This window comes from Triticum urartu, chromosome 2A (assembly GCF_056163025.1).
Source record: "Triticum urartu cultivar PI428250 chromosome 2A, HENAU_Tu73, whole genome shotgun sequence".
Classification (NCBI taxonomy): Eukaryota; Viridiplantae; Streptophyta; class Magnoliopsida; order Poales; family Poaceae; genus Triticum; species Triticum urartu.
The window spans coordinates 30,061,573-30,082,039 of record NC_141874.1 but is presented as its reverse complement, the minus strand read 5'-3'; the positions used below and the strand labels follow the sequence as shown (position 1 = coordinate 30,082,039).

Genomic DNA, 20,467 nt, shown 5'->3' with positions numbered 1-20,467 from the left:
ATTAATTCGCCGCGGGAAACGAGGCGGTGAGGACAACGAAGCGGCGAGAAGAGAGACGAGTCGCTGACAAGGAGGGCCCGCAGCTGTTTCGCGCCAAAAACGATTCGCCCGGCGCCCTAGAGCGTCCCCCAGCGCCGGGTTCGGGTTGGATCCACCGGCGCCAATTTTGGCCCGAGCCGACAAAAAATGGGTCCTTAGGGGCGTAACTGGATCAATTATTCAACGTCGGCGATTGAAAAGTCGCCTGAACGCTTTGTTGGAGCGCGGCTGGAGATGCTAAGGCATCCGCAAAGCAAAACCTCAAACCTCCCGCAATGGTTCGGGCCAAGCTGTCTGGACGCTGTTTGCCATCCAAGTCGGAACTAAGCAAAGGAATTTTTACGGGACATCAGACAACTACATGACGAATCAAAAGCCGCATACGTCTTCTCTCTGTCCGGATGGCGGAAGGCCGGTGCTAATGAAAAAAGGTGATTAGCGTTTGTCGAAAACTAGTAAATCTAGCAAGCTACTTTGGGGGAAACTTCTAAAGCTAGTCACAACATTTGGTGGACAGGTAGTAATTTTGATTGCATGATGGCGGAAGCTAGCTCACGTTTGGCGGAAGCTAGTGCTTAGTAGTACTATTACCGTGTCCTAATTAGCCTTATATTTATTTGCATTTGGCCGAAAACTATAGCGTTGGGCAAAAAGCTGTTTCTCTAAAACTAATTTGAGGTTTGTGGAAATATATGCGGGCATGATTAGATGCTCGGCTCTTTCATCATTGTCCGTGGACTAATCCCCAATCTGCGGATGGATGTATTGTCCGGTTTGCAGGTTAGCGTTGGAGATGCCCTGAGCTGCTCGCGTCGCGATCCCTAGCCGCTGCCACCGCCACGACTCCCCTCCTGCTCCTTCTCGTCTTGCCGCCGTCCGAGGACGCCCCCGACGAAGCTCGGGCTGGCCACGAGGAAGGAAACAATCAAGCACTTCCCTGTCGGCGCGGTGCAGCTGCCGTCACTGGTATGAAGTTTGGACCTCTCCTTTTTGGCATTTTAAGATAATTTATCTACTAGACCAAGGCCAAATATTTCTTTGTTACAAGATGTTTTGAATATTTTAATTTGAACTCTATACGAACTGAAATCAGTGAACAAGCATAGTAAAACGTGTCTATATGCATCCGATTCGTAAAAAAGCTAGAACATCTTATATCATAAACCGGAGGGAACTGTATATGCTTATATACTACATAATTTCTTTTTCAGAATTTTGAGGTCAAGAAAACGTATTTATGTCGGAAAAAATGACAATTACGAGCTCCCTAGAGCTCAGCCATCATATGCACTCGCCGCAAGTAGTATGCGGTACTTGAGCATGAGCTTGGTTCCAAAGCCGTTCCCCTTACAGTGGTATAGAGATTATCTCTCAAATCTAATCATTCACATTATCAGCTTTCTTGAACGACGAACAATCTTAGTACTATCACCCTCACCCACCAACCTACCAGCGCTGGACTTGATGGGCTCATCCACAACGAACTCGCCCAAGTTGGGATCCCTAATTTAACTCCTCGGGGTGAATTGATACGGAGAATAAAACACGGTCATTTCTCGTCTCCTCAGATCAGATCCGAGTGATCAAGAAATAGTTAGGTCGGTAAATTTCAGCGTTTCGGCCGCCGGTCACTCGCGCAGAGCTGTTGAGCTTGGCTTGGAAGAGAAACAGCACCTACCAATCTACCATGCCCCAGCTTGAGCCCAAGCAACCGGCAACGCCCAACCCAACGAACAGTGGGAGCCATGGCTTTGAAGAACAGCCAGACATGGATGGGATCCCGCGCTCGCACAGTTTCATTTTCGCAGCGAACAGTGGCGACTCTGCTGTGTAGTAAGGTGAAAACGATGTGGCGCCATGAACGCAGCGAATCAAAAAGTTTGGGTGCCATGTGCCATGCCATGCAAATGAGACTCACGTCACGTTTTGATTTCTTGCGTCCCTCCTCTAGATGCTATAAAGTTTGAGAAGCCATAAAGTTGGAGGCTATAGATACTAGGAACGTGCATGGTGGCACCCCTCACTGTACGTGAGATGAACAGGACGGTGTCAGAAAAAGTTGCCTCAATCATGCATATCTGCGTCTCTCACTGAATCATGCATAGGGATTCATTCATTCATTCATAGGTAGTAGTTCAAGTCTCCAATCCAACCGCGCTGTGATATTGTCGGTCATTTTGCTCCGTATGCAGTCACTTGTTGAAATGCCTAGAAAGACAAGTATTTAGGAACGGAGGGAGTAGGTAGTAGTTCAAGTCTCCAATCCAACCGCGCTGTGATATTGTCGGTCATTTTGCTCCGTATGTAGTCACTTGTTGAAATGCCTAGAAAGACAAGTATTTAGAAACGGAGGGAGTAGGTAGTAGTTCAAGTCTCCAATCCAACCGCGCTGTGATATTGTCGGTGTGCATGATCAACCAAATCAATTATAAGAGTATATAAGACTAGCAGCGGAAGCTATGGCGCGATAATAATTGAGCATTCCGGAAGCGTTCGTTTCAAGCTAGGCAAAGCAAACGAATTGGCAAGTTCAATCAAACATTCATTCGATCGTCGCGGGTTTTTCTCGTCGGTCTTGGGCCTCTGCTCTTCCGCTTGATTTCCTGTCATCAGAAAATAGTACCGAGGTTGCATCCGAGAAACAGCGCCCAAAGCGCATTTGCAGACCGTGATCACATAATAAAGACCAATGAAAATGCACAACTAGTAGGCTGCATTTCAAGTGCAAATGCGGTAAATTCTCCCGGCATCAAACCTACTGCTACTACTTTATTTTGCAGAAAAAGTGTCCTCCTTCAATACAGTGCCAGACCCAAGTGCGCGGCATGACAAGACATACACTGTGGAACTTTGATGAATTCACATTGGTTAATTCCAAAGTCAAAGAACAGAGAGAAACAAAAGAATACAACAGAGACATACACTGCCGAGCTTAAGCCAAAATATATATATATAAAAAAATAAAATGCTTTCATTGAGAGTTGAACTCAAGACCTCCCGCTTACTAAACGGGTGCTCTAACCAACTGAGCTATGAAAGCATGTTTGGTTAGAGAAAATCTTGGCGTCCTACTTGAGCTTGCATTTGATTTATAGAACAGTTCATTCTTCAACCGATTTATAGAACAGTTCATTGTTCAAGCCCATTTCTTTTTGTCTCAAATACTCTCCCATAATTTGATTCCCCATCCTTTAATTCCCTATTATTTTTAGGGGAATTAAACCTTTTCTATCAGCCCTTTCTCAATGGTTTGCCAATTTATCCACACCTTTATGCATATCAAATTTAATGTTCTCAAACTTAACCATTCATATGCATACAGAAATACTATCCAACTGAAATGTGAATCCAAATAAAAACATTATAAAAGCAGAAGAATCAAGTGTCGTTATGAAGTAGCCAATGGTGGTCAACAAGATCTTCTTGGAGTTGGTTGTGAGCTTCTCGGTTCTCGATCCTTCGGTGTGCTTGAAGGAATGCTTGGATCTTGTTTGAGTGACGTTACGACTCCACCATGGCAGCATTGTAGAGGAAACATGTTCTCCAGGTCATCTCTCTTGTTTTTCAATGATCATGGTGTGCAAGATAACAGAAAAAGAGAGTAGTACGTACCTGCTTACGTGCGTACACATGCAGATGATTAAGGCAACGTCGCGCTGGGCTTGGCCCATTTTGTAGACGCTTGAGGCGAGGTGTTCTTTGGTCTCGCAGTAAGCGAGATCTAGACGTGCCCCTCCAACATGAGGGCCCGAGAGCATACAAGCACGCCCAAGTGGAAAAGCAAGCCCGGTTTGATATAGATGGGCCCAGTGATTCTTGTGTGCACGAATCAAATGGCCCAGTGACCGTAGCTATTCAAAACGACTTTGGGCTGCTAGACCCACGCTATCGTTTTAAGATAACACTTGCCTTCCTTTTTTTGTGAAAATAAACTTACCCTCCTTTTGTGTTTTATCATTATGGGATGTGCTATATATATCGCTGTAAGCGATAGCGTGACTAGTTTCATTACACTGCCCAACGATGGCCCTAGTCCACCAAAGTGAAAGGAGGCATGCACGGGCAACCGACATCACTAAAAAACAATGCGAGCGACTAGCGGAAGTGCCCACATGTATTTCTTTTCCATTTTTTATCTCTCTTTAAGTGTTTTCTAATATTTTTTTGTCTTGATTTTGTTTATTATGACCGGTTTTAATTTAACCTAAACATTATTCACAATTTTTTTTAAAATGTGAATTAACAAACTTTTAGAATTTAAAATATGGTCTTAGCTTTTATAAATTTTCAATAAATATTACTGTGAATTTGAAAAAAAATCAGCAACAAAAATATATCATAAAAAAAAATAAGAAAATTAGTACATTCTTCAATAATTAACTTTTTTAAAAACAAATCAAGGAAATAGTTCGTGACCTATTTTAAAAAATGAAAAAATAAGCACAAATTCTAAAAAGTACCCAACATTCAGGACATGGTCGAGCTTTTTAATTTTTTATTGGGATTAAAAAATTTAGAAATATTCAGAATTAGAAAAACATAAATAACGTTTTTTCAAAAATGTTTGCAGAATTCCATAAAAGTTCATGGATTCAAAATAATAATCGAAAAAAATCCACTAAGATTATGAAATTATATATAAAAAGATGCGAAAGGTTCCCAAAACCTGTCGAGAAGCTTATGAAATTATATAAAAGAAAGATGCGAAAGCTTCCCAAAACCTGTCGAGAAGCTCCAGGAACCTTAAAAAAATTGCTCCCACATTTGGTAACGGTTAATGGCTCGTGTGAGCGATTCCATCGAAACATATTTGTCAGGGCTATTTCTGGTCTTTTGCGAGACCTATCATAGTGAGAGCAACTAGTTAAGGATCGCTCTTTCGGGAGCCTCGCAGTGCCATTTGGCGCGCTCTCAACAATTCATCATGTGTCATGCTTTGGGCGCTCCCTCCGGATTTTGTTTTTTTTCGCACGCGTTTTCAGCTTTTTAAATGGTTTTTTTTATTTTTTTCGACGATTTGTCTTTCCACCGGCCTTCCTTAACTTTACGATCAATTTTTTTTCAAAATAAAACTGTTTTTGCACAAAAAAACTGAGGTTTTCGCAAGTCACGGCCGTGCCTCTCGAAAACGAAAAAGACGTATTTTATGTTTTTTCTTTCGCGAGAGTCACGATTTTGTTTCCGCGAGAGGCGCGAGTGTGCTTTCACGAGAGTCACGGGCGTGCCTCTCGGAACGAAAAAAATGCATTTTCTGTTTTTTTTTCTTTCACGAGAGTCACAGTTTTGCTTCCGCGAGAGGCACGGTTGTGCTTTAACGAGAGTCACGGCCGTGCCTCCCGGTGTTTTCTGTTTTTTTTTTCACGAGAGTCATGGTTTTGCTTCCACGAGAGGCGCAGTTGTGCTTTAGCGAGAGTCACGGTCATGTCTCTCGGAAACGAAAAAAAATGTGTTTTCTTTTTTTTTCCTTTCGCGAGAATAACGATTTTGCTTTCGCGAGAGTCACGGCCGTGCCTCCTCGGAAACGAAAAAATGTGTTTTCTCTTCTTTTTTTTTCCTTCCGTGAGAGTCACGGTTTTGCTTCCGCGAGAGGCACGATTGTGATTTCATGAGAGGCACGGGTGTGTCTCTTTCAGAAAGGGGAAAAACCTGTGCTCCCGGTTTGGTTTTTTTGTCTATTTTTTTTTGTGAAAAAAAAGTTCATCAAAACCTATCAACATGGGATCTAGTTTTGAAGATCTCGACGCGAGGAACCCAACAGTGAAAGCGGTTCGAGATTTGGACGTACGGTTTGAGAGATAAAACGTTTTAAATAAACAGATCTACGAAAAAAATGGAAAACTCTCAGGTTGCGACAAATGACACGCTGCATGTGCGCCACTTGTCGCAACCTGGGGAGTTGGAGTGATCTTTGCAACAAGTACTCCTCAACTAGTGATTTCGTATCATAGGCGCACATGTTATTGGACCAACCCATCTAACCAGTTTTGGAAAGGTTCTATAGACGGGTTTTAGAATCTTTCAAGTATTTCGTTTCGGTTCAGTTTTTCTGAGTCTTTTTATCAGTTTTCTTCACGTTGGTTTCCATTTCCATTTTTATTTTATGCTCTTATTTTCAAGTACATGTCGACTTTTTACAATGCATGGTGTACATTTTTTTGTATACATGCGTAATTTTTTTACTTACGAATTAAACATTACTCAAATACATGATGAACATTTATTAACATACATATTTTTTTCAAATGGATGTTAAAAATTCTGAAATAATCATGTAAATTTTTTGAATGGTACAAAACATAGTTTTAAATCTACGTGAACATTTTTTACATTGTACAAACATTTCTTAAAAACTCAACAACATATTGTTGAAATGAGTATTTGTTTTTTGAAAATGGCACATACTACCCTTTTTGAATCGTACGATACTTCTCTTAAATTATGTGAATTTTTTTTTGAAATGTTTGAACAGTTTTTAAATCATACATTTATTTTAAATTACGCAAACATTTTTTACGTTGTGTAAATAATTTTTTCAAAAATGTTACAAACATTTTGTTGAAACACATGAACATTTTTCAAAATGTCATGAGCATTTCTTTTTGAATGTTATCAACCTTTTTTAGACGTTGCACGGACATTATTTCTACACAATATGACTTTTTTTTAAAATATGCGATGAACTCTTTTAAAAATTAAAGTAAAATATTTTGAAATATGCATATTTTTTGGGAATACAAAAAAAAGTAATTAAATAAGAAAAAAAACCAAAGAAACAAAACAAACGAAGTAGCTAATTAATGGGCCTACCCAGTACAGCATCGCGCAGAGGCGAGACGGATGTTCCTTTTATTGCGGGAGAGACATATCCACTCCCATATGTACCGCCGACTATTATTAGCATATCCACTTACAACAATGTATATAGGCTCCATTATGCCCTACAAAAGGCTCCATTCAAAAAGTAAATACTAGGTTTATTTCAAGTGCTCCCCGAAAAACATGTTTGTTCTGAGTTCATCAATATATTAACTACAACTAAAGCAAGTGTAACCGACATGGATCAGAGAAAACCATACCAATGTCGCACTGTTGCTAATGACAAAAACTTATGGCCACCTTCATGCTAATTACATGCACACGAGTTGAATACCAGGGAGCACACAAAAATTACACCCAATGTAAGCAAAGCCTAGAAGGTTTATGTATGGACAATACCATCTCAATTCTCAAATGCGAGTAAATAGCGTGAAACTATCACAATTGAGGCTTCCCTCCCCAAAAATGACCACATTACATCGACCTAACCAAATGCTATCACTTTTTTGCAAAACACTACCAATTTGAGTTATTTGCCGCTTAGACCGTTTTAAGCACGTTTATGACAGGGCGGGTCCTCATCTGACAAGACACGTTAGCAGGCTGGCTGACGACGACGAATGGATTCCCATTAGCGCCGCGTCGGTGGCGGGCTCAGTTGGACCATATTGCACCGCCAGTCAAAAAGGAGCACACTCACTCTTCCTTGAGCTTCCCTCTCGCAGCTCACTCTACTAACGTATGTACATTTTCCCAGAATGATGTATAGTCAGCTAACTGCATAGCTAGGCCCAGCCACCTCAACCCATATAGTTCCTACTTGAACAACACCGCTGCCAACCCATACTCCCAGTCATCGACCTAATAAAGCATCATGACCAAGTCTATAACCGCCATCTATTTGTCCTTTGCAATTGTGGTGCCCATCACAAGCTCTTGCGCCAGCCCGTCCTTTGGTATCCTGACCCCGATCCTGACAAACACAACCCCATGATCCACGATGTGTGGGATGGCCTCCTCATTGCCTCCTTCCACGAGTGTAACGACCCTGCATCGTATAGTCCCCATGAGTGTGGTGGACTCTTCGACATCAACAACCTGACTACGTGACAGTGTGCTCCCCTCCCATTGCTTCTTGAATCAAACCATGCATGGCTGATTGTTCAGAACTAGCATAGTAGCTTCTACCAACATCCTCCATCTTAAGAATGCCCGGTACTCTACTCAGTATGGAGAATGGAAGATAATGGTTATACTTCCAATGTTAATTTTTACTCAACAGGCCGATGCCACTAAGGCTCGGCTTACGACTACAGTGAAGTCGTAACAAATTAGCTGTAATGGAAGGTACAGCTAGATCACATTCTTTTTCACGGCGGATAATCGCCAGTGGAACATTCACTAGATGCACTCACCGGCTCTTCTAATATGCACATGTGTCCCACTGTGGCAGGCACCATTGGGGGTTGGTGCACCACTATAATGTTTTCAGCAACACAATAGTATTCAACACCGTTGCTGAGACATTCTCATGGTTGCGCTGTCCAACCCTATGTTATCTTCAGACATCACTAGTGGAGATGGACAATATGCTTGCGGCATCTAGCGGTTCTGATGATATCATTTTGTAGATGCTTTTGTCACCACAACAATGAGTGCGAGTTGCCGATCGAGCTTTATGGGCGTGTTCTGCACTACAACATTGATGGCAAGCCTCTAGGACTTTATGGAATGCGACCGAGGCACAGATAACAACAACATGCGAATCACTCCGCATTGTTTTTCTGAGAGAACTTTGTTCGTCCTCCGTTCTTTGAGATGCAATAAGATTGATGAAGATCAGATGTGTCATTCCATTTGCATGGCCGTAGAATGATATAATTCATCCCTTGTAATATATTCTTGAAACCTTTGTCCTGGTTTGTTGCATCCTCCTAGTGTTCAGTCCAATTATGCTATGTAACCAGTAGATGTACTTGGATATACTATATTTTGGTTGGGATACATTAGCTTTATTTTTGATCCAATGATTTCAAGGGACATGTCACTTTGGAGTGCACGATCTGACTAGTGCGAGTCGTTGGACCCGTGCATGCATGCGTCAGAATTAAAGTGATTAGTTTAAAATTGTAATTAGTTTTTGGGCGCCACGAGATCCTGCTCCTGCCATAAAATATAACGGCTCGATCGACGTTGTCATCGCACCAACCGGCTTCTTCACGATCCATTCATAGCCAAGCTAGCTAGCTTCGCCTCCCCTCCCACACCAGCCATGGCCCAACCGGCAGCACCAGCTCCACCTCCACCGATGAGTTCACCAGAGAGCGCCACCGCCACCGAGAGCTCACCGGAAGACGCCATATCCGAAGAGAGCCTCAAGGACTTCATATCCTCGCTCCCGTCAAGGGAGGGGTGGCCGCAGCCGCTCATCCATTACAAGGGCTACTGGTTCAAGCCGGGGATCCTGGAGGGGGTCCTGCGCGCCAGCCGGGACTTCGCGCCGCGCGCCGGCGATGTCGTCCTCGCCACGCAGCCCAAGTGTGGCACCACCTGGCTCAAGGCCCTCGCCTTCGCCGTCTCCAACCGGTCCCGCCACGGCCTCGGCGCCGCCGACCACCCGCTCCTCACCCGCCACCCGCAGCACCTCGTGCCGTTCATCGAGATCCCTGGCGCTGCTGGCGGCCACGTTGACATCGGCGCGCTCCCGTCCCCGAGGCTCCTCGCCACACACCTGCCCATGTCACTGCTCCGGCCAGAGACGCGGTCGCTCCGCTGCCGGGTGGTGTACCTGTGCCGGGACCCCAAGGACACGCTCGTCTCCAGGCTGCACTTCGAGAACAAGGTGGCGCGGGGTGGGGGCGCCGGCCTGTTGATGGATGACGCCTTCGGCATGTTCTGCGAGGGGTTCTCGCCCTACGGCCCCTTCTGGGACCACTGCCTCGAGTACTGGGAGGAAAGCATGGTGCGGCCGGACACCGTGCTCTTCCTCAAGTATGAGGAGATCAAGTCAGACCCGGCGCGGGTCGTGAGGAGGCTCGCGACGTTCCTCGGTATCCCGCTGACCGAGGAGGAGGAGGGCTCGGGCGTCGCAGAGGAGGTGGCGAGGATGTGCAGCTTCGAGAAGCTCACCGGCCTAGAGGTGAACCAGGTCGGCGGCGTGAGTCACGGGAATAAAGTTCACGTTGATAACTCCGTGTTCTACAGGAAGGGCGAGGTAGGGGACTGGGCGAACCACATGAGCCGCGAGATGGGGGAGAAGCTCGACCGCATGGTCCAGGACAAGCTCCAGGGGTCTGGGCTTGTGTTTTGAGCAAGTGTCATTTGTTATCTGTTGTGCTTTACTTTCCACTCTGCTTCTTCTTGTCGGGGAGAGCCCTATGTTGATTATATTGTGGTTTAATTATGGGAATAAGAATAAAACAGTCCAGCATATATGGCCTCATCACAGGCTGGGATATGAATTCAGCTGTGCTTTTAGTGGTATCTGAAACCAGGGTGAATTGATGAAGTGATAGCAGGTTGACAGTGAGATGAAGTGATGTGCTCCTGGGATATCAAGTTTACAGTGAGATGAAGTGATGTGCCACATATAATCCTATTATTATGTCCGGTTCTTCATAGAGGAGGAGGCACATGACTGCCATCAGGAGGTGGAGGAGTCTAGTGCAACTCTTGCTTACTCCCTCCGTCCACGAATAAGTGTACTTCTACGTTTTGTTCTAAGTCAAAATTTTAAAATTTTGACCAACTTTATAGAAAATAGTAGTAACATATATGACATATAATTGGTATATTACGAAAGTACATTTCAAAACGAATCTAGTGATACTACTTTAGTGCCATAAATGCTGCTACTTTTCCTGATAAAGTTGGTCAAAGTTTTAAAACTTTGACTTGAGACCAAAGCTAGATATTCACTTATTCACGGACGGAGGGAGTACACTTCAAAACGAATCTAGTGATACTACTTTAGTGCCATAAATGCTGCTACTTTTCCTGATAAAGTTGGTCAAAGTTTTAAAACTTTGACTTGAGACCAAAGCTAGATGTTCACTTATTCACGGACGGAGGGAGTACACTTCAAAACGAATCTAGTGATACTACTTTAGTGCCATAAATGCTGCTACTTTTCCTGATAAAGTTGGTCAAAGTTTTAAAACTTTGACTTGAGACCAAAGCTAGATGTTCACTTATTCACGGACGGAGGGAGTATGCGCTTTGATGAGATGTGTCACCAGGAGACCATCATACACCACCATTTTCCCCTTCTCCGCCATGAGGGTGATGTTTTTTTCGTTTTTTTGAGCCGCATGAGGGTGATGTTGGATACAAAGCAAAGAAGTGATGTATCCATGAAGGAATTGGAGTGATGCTTCTGTTGGGGGCGGTGTCTTGTCATGTGTGATATCATTAAGCACATACTAAACTCTCCACATGGTCATGAGAACGACCATATATACGGGCCGTCTCTGATGGAGGAACAAGGAGAGAAAACAGCAACTCCGGATCATTGTTACATATCGTTTCCACCCGCGGGATTGGCCAATCCAACGCCACAAGAAAACTCAGATAGTCTGAACTTCCTTTACCGATACATCAAACTGGTGCAGCATGGCTGCACGAGTCAGTCAGACAAACAAGCACCAGAAAGAACTTGAGCAGAGTATAGGACTACCACCTTCTCACTCTAACACAACATGCATGTAGCAAGTGAACATTACTGCGTACATTAAGACATCCGAATATAGGACTAATTATCGAATATAAGCACTTTAGCATAGAGGGTGCGCGTAAGGACTATGTATCTGAAACTAGAGGTCCTCTACTCACCACACACATAAGATTCAGTACTGCTCCACCGGTAACTTAACTAGTATCCAGAAATTGTGTTAACACCATCCGAAGTGCCTCGCAGTTTTCCATCTTTGAATCCTGCATCGTAGAGCCATTGTTTGGTCGCATCAATTACAGGGGCACATTAAGAAAGCGGCTCACTGGAATCTTGGATTCAGCCAGGAATGGTAAAGTTTTCAATTTTGAAGATTTGACCCCACACTTGTAGTTCCTATAAAGAGTAAGACACGAGGATTTCAGCTATATTAAAGACTGATCAGATAATAATGAGATAAAATCAAGAGAGAGAAGAAAAGAGCAAGGCACTACCAGCAGGTGCGAGCCAGTCCTGAATACAGACAAGACTCTCAACCCGGTTTTTATTACCGGACTCAGACATTACTAGCCTCGCAGTTCTTGTTGCTGCAGCCTTGCAGTCAGTACGGCGTGGCAGTGCCAATATATCGTGTGCCATCCGACCGATTGAAGGATAGGTCAGGCTATGTTCCTTCCACCATTGGAGCACAGAGGAGTCACCTTCTGGAAGCAGTTGTGCCTCTTGCAAGTAATCTTCAAGTTCAGTGAGTGGTCGCTGACGATACGGATATTCAGTACATAGATATAACTCATGCAGAATATCTCTACCTATGAACTTTCCCATCCTAATTTTAGACCAGGAAGTGCAGTCAGGTTCTTGGGCCTGGTTTGAATATTCACCATAGAGGTTAAGCAGTGTGTCATGCACCTCGCAAATAAAATCATCTATGTCGCCGTCCACGGTATAGGCACTTTGCACAGTGAAGGCTTGTATGCGTGACTTGATGTGTTCCAGACGGTATTTAGGATCCATGACCATAGGCATACAAAAATGCAAGAAACAGAGTTTCCAGCATTTCTTGAACTTCTTTTCCATATTCCGCCGCATAACGGAAATTCCCTCCTCCTCCTTGTCACGTAAGAAGACTTCGGCGAGTGTCTTGAACCTATCAATGTCAGTATTGCGAAGCACCTTTTCCTTCACATTCCACACCTTATCAAACACTTTATCTGGGCTAGGCAATTTGTGGACCAAGTCCTTGTATCTATTGAAGTCTTGCAAGTATTTACAAATTTTCTGTGCTTTTTTCCAGTCATCTGCTGATGCATATCTGCGCTTGGGATAATGTGCTAGTGAAGGGGTCGGATGCATCCTGGAACACTTGCTGGTGTTCTCCATGATTGTGTCAAGTTCGTTCAGCCCCACCTGAATAACCTCATCAAGTAAATGAGTTGCGTAACGTGCCACAAACAAGCTCCGGTTTGCAGCAACTCTGTTCCTTTTCTGAAGACCGGTTTTGACATTTGAAGCCACTGAATCATCAGTGAATGCGTCATCCAGTATGATGCTGAAAACCTTGTCATCAAGACCCCATTCTCCAATAGCTCGCAATATGGTATGACTTAGTTCTTCTGCACTGCAAGAGGGGTCCACGGGGCTAAATTTGATGATCTTTCTCTGCTTCTCCCATTCGTCATCGACATAGTGAACAGTCAAGCACAGGAATGCCTGCAGTGGACTGAGGTGCCACACATATGCACTCAGGCAAACGCGGCATGGTAAAGCTGTTAACTTCTCCCTCAGCTTGGCCTTTTCTTGATCAAACAAGTTAAAGGTCTCATTCTTCAGGTCGAAGCGGGATGGAATGTTGACCGCAGGATTCAGGTCAGCAACAAGCTTCCAAAAGTCACCTTGTTCCACCATCCTTGTTGCGTGTCCGTGCATGGCAAATGTCCTGACGAGTTCTTCACGAGAAATGTTCTGATCGGTCCCTTCATTCTTCTTATGCTGATCAGTTGAAAGAACTGGCAAAGCTAGATTCTTCTGCTCGGGTGCAACAGGTTCCTCATGAGACCCATTCTGAATATCCTCCAGATTCTTTTGCCTCTTCTGAGTCTGAATCCCAGGGCTGCACTTGGAAGTGAGTCTTTTCTTTGGCTTTGCGCCCAAGAGCAGAGGAATAGGGGTACTGTGAGTGCTCTCATCTTGTTCATTGCTGGCATTGCCAGCTGCATGTTCCACACCTAGGCATAACAAAATATTAGTATTTCTTTTTATAAGAAATATTAGTATCTCAGTATGAAACAAGTTGAGGTAAGTATTACACTAAAAATAACCCTGCCAGGAGAGGTTAAATGAACATGCCTTTTGTTTTCCATATACAGTACAATAAGAGGGTTAACTGAGTTTCAGGTTTCAGCTGAGAGGTAAACTTAAAAGGCACAGTGGCTGGACATGAGGCAACTTGAGCAAGGATCTATCACGAACCAAACATTGTCCAGTCCGCTTGAAGAAAATTGCATGCACGAGATTAACCGCTCAACTTTTTCATACAGGAGGATAATCAAACAGACGTAGTGGACTAATCAACATGTCAGCCGTGCCGTATATGTAAAGCACCATTGTACAACCAAGCAAAGAACGCTATTGAATAACATTTGTGGAGATTAATCAACATTTCAACAATATTTGTGGACTAATCATCAATATTCGTACAAACAAACGTCGTAATATTTGACTGTCAGATTAATGCTAGTAACGAAATGAATCGCCCTTGACTCCTCCTTTTCCCCTTTCCCTGGGCGCAGTAGGTGACCAAGTAATTTCCATGTGTAATCAATGGAAAGGGGAAAAGTTAAAAAAAATCCAGAGAGGAAACACGAGATTACGGATCCGTCGCCTCGAATAGTCTCAAAAGGGACTCACCATTCACCATCCTCTCGTCTTCGGTGGTGCCGCCGCAGCCGGGATTGATTGGGGTTGTGCCACGCGCGCGCTGGAGAGGGATCGATCGGACGGGATGGCCGAGCGGAGTTGGGGCCCTTGCCTCTGCGGCGGAATAAACGGGACCCCAACAAATAATTGGAGGGAACAGGAGCCGGGCTTTCCCGCGGTTTTCCCCCCTCCTAGTCCCGCCAAGGCCTGGAGGTTTTCGTCGGGTCATGGGGTGGGTTCTGTTTGCACATAGGCCGGCAGCCCAATACTTTGAGGCCACTATGGTCCATTGGCCACCACTACCATTTTTCATCTATCTATCTATATACCCCTATAAAAAAAAGAGGAGCAAATCCAAACAATCATATTCATCCATCATTAAAATCTAATGGTTCTTAATCCTCTGATATTTAACGCTGCAAGCCACGCATTAAGCCCACTAACCCATCGATCGCTAACCCTCACCACCGTTAAAAAAAACGTTACAAACACGACTTTCGCCCCAACGGACGCCACAACACGACCGCACGACCTCTCGCCCCAACTCCCCCCCCCCCCCCGCCGCGCCGTTCCTCCTCTCACCGCTGGAGGGAGCCACCGCCCCCCGCTATTCCTCCCTTCGCCGCGGGAGAGAGCCGCTCCCCCCGCCGTTTCTCCTCGTCGCGGGGAGCCGCCGTCCCCTGCCGCTCCTCCCTTCGCCGCGGGAGCCGACGCGCCCTTCACCGCGGGAGTTGATGCCCTCATCCATCTGCATAGCCCCGGCTTCCTCTCCTCCGCTCCAAGACCGTACGCACCCTTGATTTCGACGGCAGTACCACCAGGGCGCATCACCTTCTTGCGCCTCCCACATCGGCCTCCATGGTCGTTCTCCTCCGTACCCAATCTCTGTCTATAAGCTCCATGTGCATCAGTAGGATTGAGCCGGTGATCTAGATCGAGCAGGTCGCAGGAGCTTGGCGGTAACACCTCATCTTTGATCTGGTTTGTAGGCATGTGTGTGTATGATTAGTTTCAGCGGCCGCACGGCACACGATGTTGCAGTAACACGATGCATCACGCATTGAACGGAACCGTAAGGCGACGAGGCGACGCGCGCGTGCACACACTGGCGTCAGAGACACGGTGTCAAGCAGCGGAGAAGGCATCCGGCAAGGCAACCACCAGGTTCTCCTAATTATCTTGACCATTTAGGGCATGTATAATGGTTGATAAGATAGTTTTATCTTAAGTTTTGCATGTAAATTAGAGATGACAAAAAAACATGTCTACAATGGGTCATCTCTTAGCCTTATCTTCAATAATTAGTTGTTCCTAAAAATATGGTGAGACAAATTGTGCTAAAAGATCATCTCTTGTCTTCTCTTAAATAAGATAAGACAAGATTTCTCTTATGATTTCTCTCTCCTCCACCTCATCATTTATCCTACATGGCACTCTTAAGATATAACCATTGTACATGCCCTTATTCATCTGCTACTAACGGAAATCAAACAACAGCATCCATGTCACCATCTCCCCATATACCTTGTACTGAACACCAAACACCACTGCTACTTTGATTCAGAACGGTGATTAGTCTTGCCTAATTCTCTAGATCAAAGCATTGTGCTATACTGCTTCCCAGCGTGGAAACAAAAACTTTTATATATTACAATTCCTTTGCTATTTCTCAGTATCTATTTTCTGAATCCCAGTTTTTGTTTGATTATTAATCGACGAGGCAAAAGCATATGCTTCTGTTTCGAAATCATAGTTTTGTTTCTCAAAATCATATAAAAGCTTGAGAAGTCACTACTAGAAAAAAGGCTATAGATAGAATTGACACTAATAACGCACTAGACATGTGGTGCGTCATTACTATATACTAATGACGCACCATGTGTTAGTGCGCCATTAGTGTACCATATCCACGGTGCGTCATTAGTAATTTTTTTTTAATTTTTTCAAAACTACTAATGGCGCACCGTAGATGTGGTGCGCCATTAGTAACTTGACCCAAACATTCGCCCGAATGCATCCTTGGACCGCCTTTTCAGTTTCAAAAAAAAGAAAATGATAGAAATGTCAAAAAAAGAAAATAAGATTCCCATGTGATATGTGGTCTAGTTGTTAGCAAAATTTACAAACATGAATTTTTGACTTTTTTGTAAAATCTTTCGAGAATTTGTAAAAATGGGCATAACTTTTGCGTACGAACTCGGATGAAAAAGTTTTTTATATGAAAAATCATCTACTCGAAAAGTTACATCCGAATTTAACTTAACAAGGGAAACATTTTCAAAATCCTCAAAAACCTAACAAAAAAAAGATACGGGGCCTTTAAGATATGGAGAGGCAAAAAAATTCAAAAAAAATAATAATTCAAACTTACTAATGCATACCTGTCCATGGTGCGCCATTAGTATCTTCCCGCTTTCAAAATTCAAAATAAGTTAAAAAAATAAAAAAAATGTTACTAATGGCGCACTTGCCCATGGTGCACCATTACTATCTTCCCGCCTTCAAAATTCAAAATAAGTCAAAATAATAATAATAAAAAGTTACTAATGGCGCACCTGCCCATGGTGCGCCATTAATATCTTCCCGCCTTTAAGATTCAAAATAAATAAAAAAAATAAAAAAAAGTTAGTAATGGCGCACCTTCCCACGGTGCGTCATTACTATGCCGTATATATGGCTGGGCGTGGTCCTCTCCTCCTTACCTCTTCATTCTTCTCCTCCACTCCATCTCCTCCTCTCCTCCACTCCATCTTCCCTTCTCTCCTCCACCATACTACCCTCCTTCTCTCCGGCGACCGCCTCCTCCTCCTCTCCGGTGACCTCCTCCTCCTCTCCGGCGACCTCCTCCTCCCTTCCCCTCCGCTCCCCTCACGGTTTCTCCTTCCTCCTTTCCGGTGAGCTCCTCCTCCCTCCTCTCCTCCCATTCCCTCATGGTTTCTCCTTCCTCCTCTCCGATGCTTCGGTGAACTCCTCTCCGGCGACCTCCTCCTCCTCTCCGGCGACCTCCTCCTCCTCTCCGGCGATGTAGGCGAGCGCCTCTCCGGTGACCTCCTCCTCCTCCTCTCCGGCGAACTCCTCTCCGGCAAAAGAACACGACAAAAGAACGTACAAGAGCCAAAAAACGAGCAAAAAAGAGCAAAAAATGAGCAAAAAAATCACGATCCAGATCCAAATTCAAAATTCAAAAATAGCAATGGCGCACAGTAAGGGTTAGACGGTGCGCCACTACTATTTTCCCGCCTTCAAAATTCAAAAATACTAATGGCGCATCGTGGCCTATACTAATGGCGCACCAGTGGCCTATACTAATGGCACACCATGGCCTATACTAATGGCGCACCAGTGGTGCGCCATTAGTATACCAGATACTAATGGCGCACCAGTGATGCGCCATTAGTAAAAAATACTAGTGGCGTGATACTAATGGCGCACCAGTGATGCGCCATTAATAGGTAAAACTGATGCGCCATTAGTAGCCATTTTCCTACTAGTGAGTGTGCAGAGCATCCAAATGCAACAACAAAATTCAGGTAAAATATTCCTCTAATCCTCTTCCAAGATATTGTATCTTTGTTGGAACCGCTCTCTCACACGGATGGATGGAGATAGAAGAAGGAGGAGCACGCAATACACTGGAGTTTCACCCGGCTTCACAGCCCCGTTACTATTTAGAGCTCCAACTGCCTCATGGCTACAGGCACAAGCACATCACTTAAGTAGTAGATGCACGCGCACAGCTCATCGGCCACACCGGCCACTAATCTATGCAGCTACGCAGGACTTGGCCTCACAACCGGCCACTAACCGCACGTACTCATCAACTCCTAGAAGAGCTCACCTAGCTAACTAAGTCAGCCATGCATGTAGGAGTAGCAAACTTGGCCAGCACACTCGTCAACGGCCTGCTCTACGTGCCAGACTGAGTACACACGCTACACACATACGCCATGTTGCTGCGTCCCGCACGTCCCGTCCGTCCCGCGCGCCACCGACGCGCCCGACGGCACCAGTGTGTCCTGCCCGTCCCGCGCGCATCCGATGCGCCCGACGAGGCCGACCACACACGCCATGGCTTATTCCAACACACACCCCCTAAGCCACGACCTAGAGTAGTCCGTCGTCGTCGACGTTGTAGCCGCCACCGCCCTGATGTCGCTGCCAAGCCTGCCACCGTGCCGCCATGCCCTTCGCGCGCAGTCCCCACGTCCCCGCGCTCCCGCCGCGCACGTACGCGATCTGCGCAATCAGGTCCAGCGCCTCGACGCGGTCCACTCCCGCGGTCCCGACGTGCCTGACGCGTCCGGTGCGCACCCATAACACGCACCGGTCGCGCCCGGCTCGCCGCCGCGCTTATTGCCCTGCACCGCTGCCCCGTCAACCGCAGCGCAGCGCCTCCACGGTCGTCGCGCCGAGCCGCGCGGCCTCTGCGACACCATGTAGGTCCTCCGCGACCTCCTCGTCTCCGCGACCGCCGCAGCTCGTCGCGCGCACGGCATCACGCCACACCGCCGTGGACTCACCGCGCGTTGCCGACGCCACGCGCTCGCCGCGTGCCCGGCATCACGCCACACCGCCGTGGACTCGCCGCGCGATGCCGACGCCACGCGCTCGCCGCACGCCGTTGCCAAGACCTTCATGTCCGCCGCGCACCGCGGGCACCGCGGACGCCGCCGCGCGCCACGGCCGCCCCTCGAATCTGGCTCTGTATACCAATTGTTGGAATCGCTCTCTCACACGGATGGATGGAGGTTGAAGAAGGAGGAGCACGCAGTACACTGGAGTTTCACCCGGCTTCACAGCCCCGTTACTATTCAGAGCTCCAACTGCCTCACGGTTACAGGCACAAGCACAACACTTAAGTAGTAGATGCACGCGCACAACTCATCGGCCACACCGGCCACTAATCTATGCACCTACGCAGGACCCGGCCTCACAACCGGCCACTAACCGAACGTACTCATCCACTTCTAGAAGAGCTCACCTAGCTAACTAACTCAGCCATGCATGTAGGAGTAGCAAACTTGGCCAACACACTCGCCAACGGCCTGCTCTACGTGCTAGACTGAGTACACATGCTACACACATACGCCACGTTGCTGCGTCCCGCACGTCCCGTCCGTCCCGCGCGCCACCGACGCGCCCGACGAACCCGGCGAGCCCGACGGCACCAGTGTGTCCCGCCCGTCCCGCGCGCATCCGACGCGCCCGACGAGCCCGACCACACACGCCGTGGCTTATTCCAACACACACCCCCTAAGCCACGACCTAGAGTAGTCCGTCGTCGTCGATGTTGTAGCCGCCACCGCCCTGATGTCGCTGCCAAGCCTGCCACCGTGCCGCCGTGCCCTTCGCGCGCAGTCCCCACGTCCCCGCGCTCCCGGCCCGCGCTCCCGCCGCGCACGTACGCGATCTGCGCAACCAGATCCAGCGCCTCGACATGGTCCACTCCCGCGGTCCCGACGCGCCCGACGCGTCCGGTGCGCACCCATAACACGCACCGGTCGCGCCCGGCTCGCCGCCGCGCTTATTGCCCTACACCGCTGCGCCGTCAACCGCAGCGCAGCGCCTCCACGGTCGTCGCGCCGAGCCGCCGCGGCCTCTGCGACACCACGCAGGTCCTCCGCGACCTCCTCGTCTCCGCGACCGCCGCAGCTCGTCGCGCGCACGGCATCACGCCACACCGCCGTGGACTCGCCGCGCGTTGCCGACGCCACGCGCTCGCCGCACGCCCGGCATCACGCCACACCGCCGTGGACTCGCCGCGCGTTGCCGACGCCACGCGCTCGCCGCACGCCCGGCATCACGCCACACCGCCGTGGACTCGCCGTGCGATGCCGACGCCACGCGCTCGCCGCGCGCCGTTGCCAAGACCTTCATGTCCGCCGCGCACCGCGGGCATCGCGGACGCCGCCGCGCGCCACGGCCGCCCCTCGAATCTGGCTCTGTATACCAATTGTTGGAACCGCTCTCTCACACAGATGGATGGAGGTTGAAGAAGGAGGAGCACGCAGTACACTGGAGTTTCAC

The 20,467-nt window shown here is 47.0% G+C and overlaps 2 protein-coding genes and 1 non-coding gene across 3 annotated transcripts; 1 reads left to right on the top strand and 2 right to left on the bottom strand.

Annotated features, from left to right (window-relative positions):
- Positions 1-3,005: 3,005 nt before the first annotated feature.
- TRNAT-AGU (transfer RNA threonine (anticodon AGU)) lies at positions 3,006-3,079 on the bottom strand. The gene has a single exon. It is a non-coding gene; the product is annotated as a tRNA-Thr (tRNA).
- A 5,984-nt stretch (positions 3,080-9,063) lies between these two features.
- On the top strand, positions 9,064-10,300 carry LOC125540739 (cytosolic sulfotransferase 5-like). Its single transcript, XM_048704313.2, has one exon. The coding sequence runs from the start codon at positions 9,128-9,130 to the stop codon at positions 10,163-10,165; it is 1,038 nt and encodes a 345-aa protein (XP_048560270.2). The 5' UTR covers positions 9,064-9,127; the 3' UTR covers positions 10,166-10,300.
- A 1,057-nt stretch (positions 10,301-11,357) lies between these two features.
- On the bottom strand, positions 11,358-14,601 carry LOC147983200 (zinc finger BED domain-containing protein RICESLEEPER 1-like). The gene is made up of 3 exons (XM_087539458.1): positions 14,432-14,601; positions 12,019-13,749; positions 11,358-11,920 (listed from the first exon to the last, which is right to left on the bottom strand). The coding sequence occupies exons 1-3, from the start codon at positions 14,439-14,441 to the stop codon at positions 11,886-11,888; spliced, it is 1,776 nt and encodes a 591-aa protein (XP_087395584.1). The 5' UTR covers positions 14,442-14,601; the 3' UTR covers positions 11,358-11,885.
- Between the last annotated feature and the right edge of the window lie 5,866 nt (positions 14,602-20,467).

Coding starts and splice junctions, on each gene's coding strand:
- LOC147983200 (XM_087539458.1), bottom strand. Junction 11,921..12,018: donor GGACTGGCTCGCACCTGCTG/GTAGTGCCTTGC, acceptor TACTCTTTATAG/GAACTACAAGTGTGGGGTCA.
- LOC125540739 (XM_048704313.2), top strand. CDS start 9,128: ATGGCCCAACCGGCAGCACCAGCTCCACCTCCACCGATGAGTTCACCA.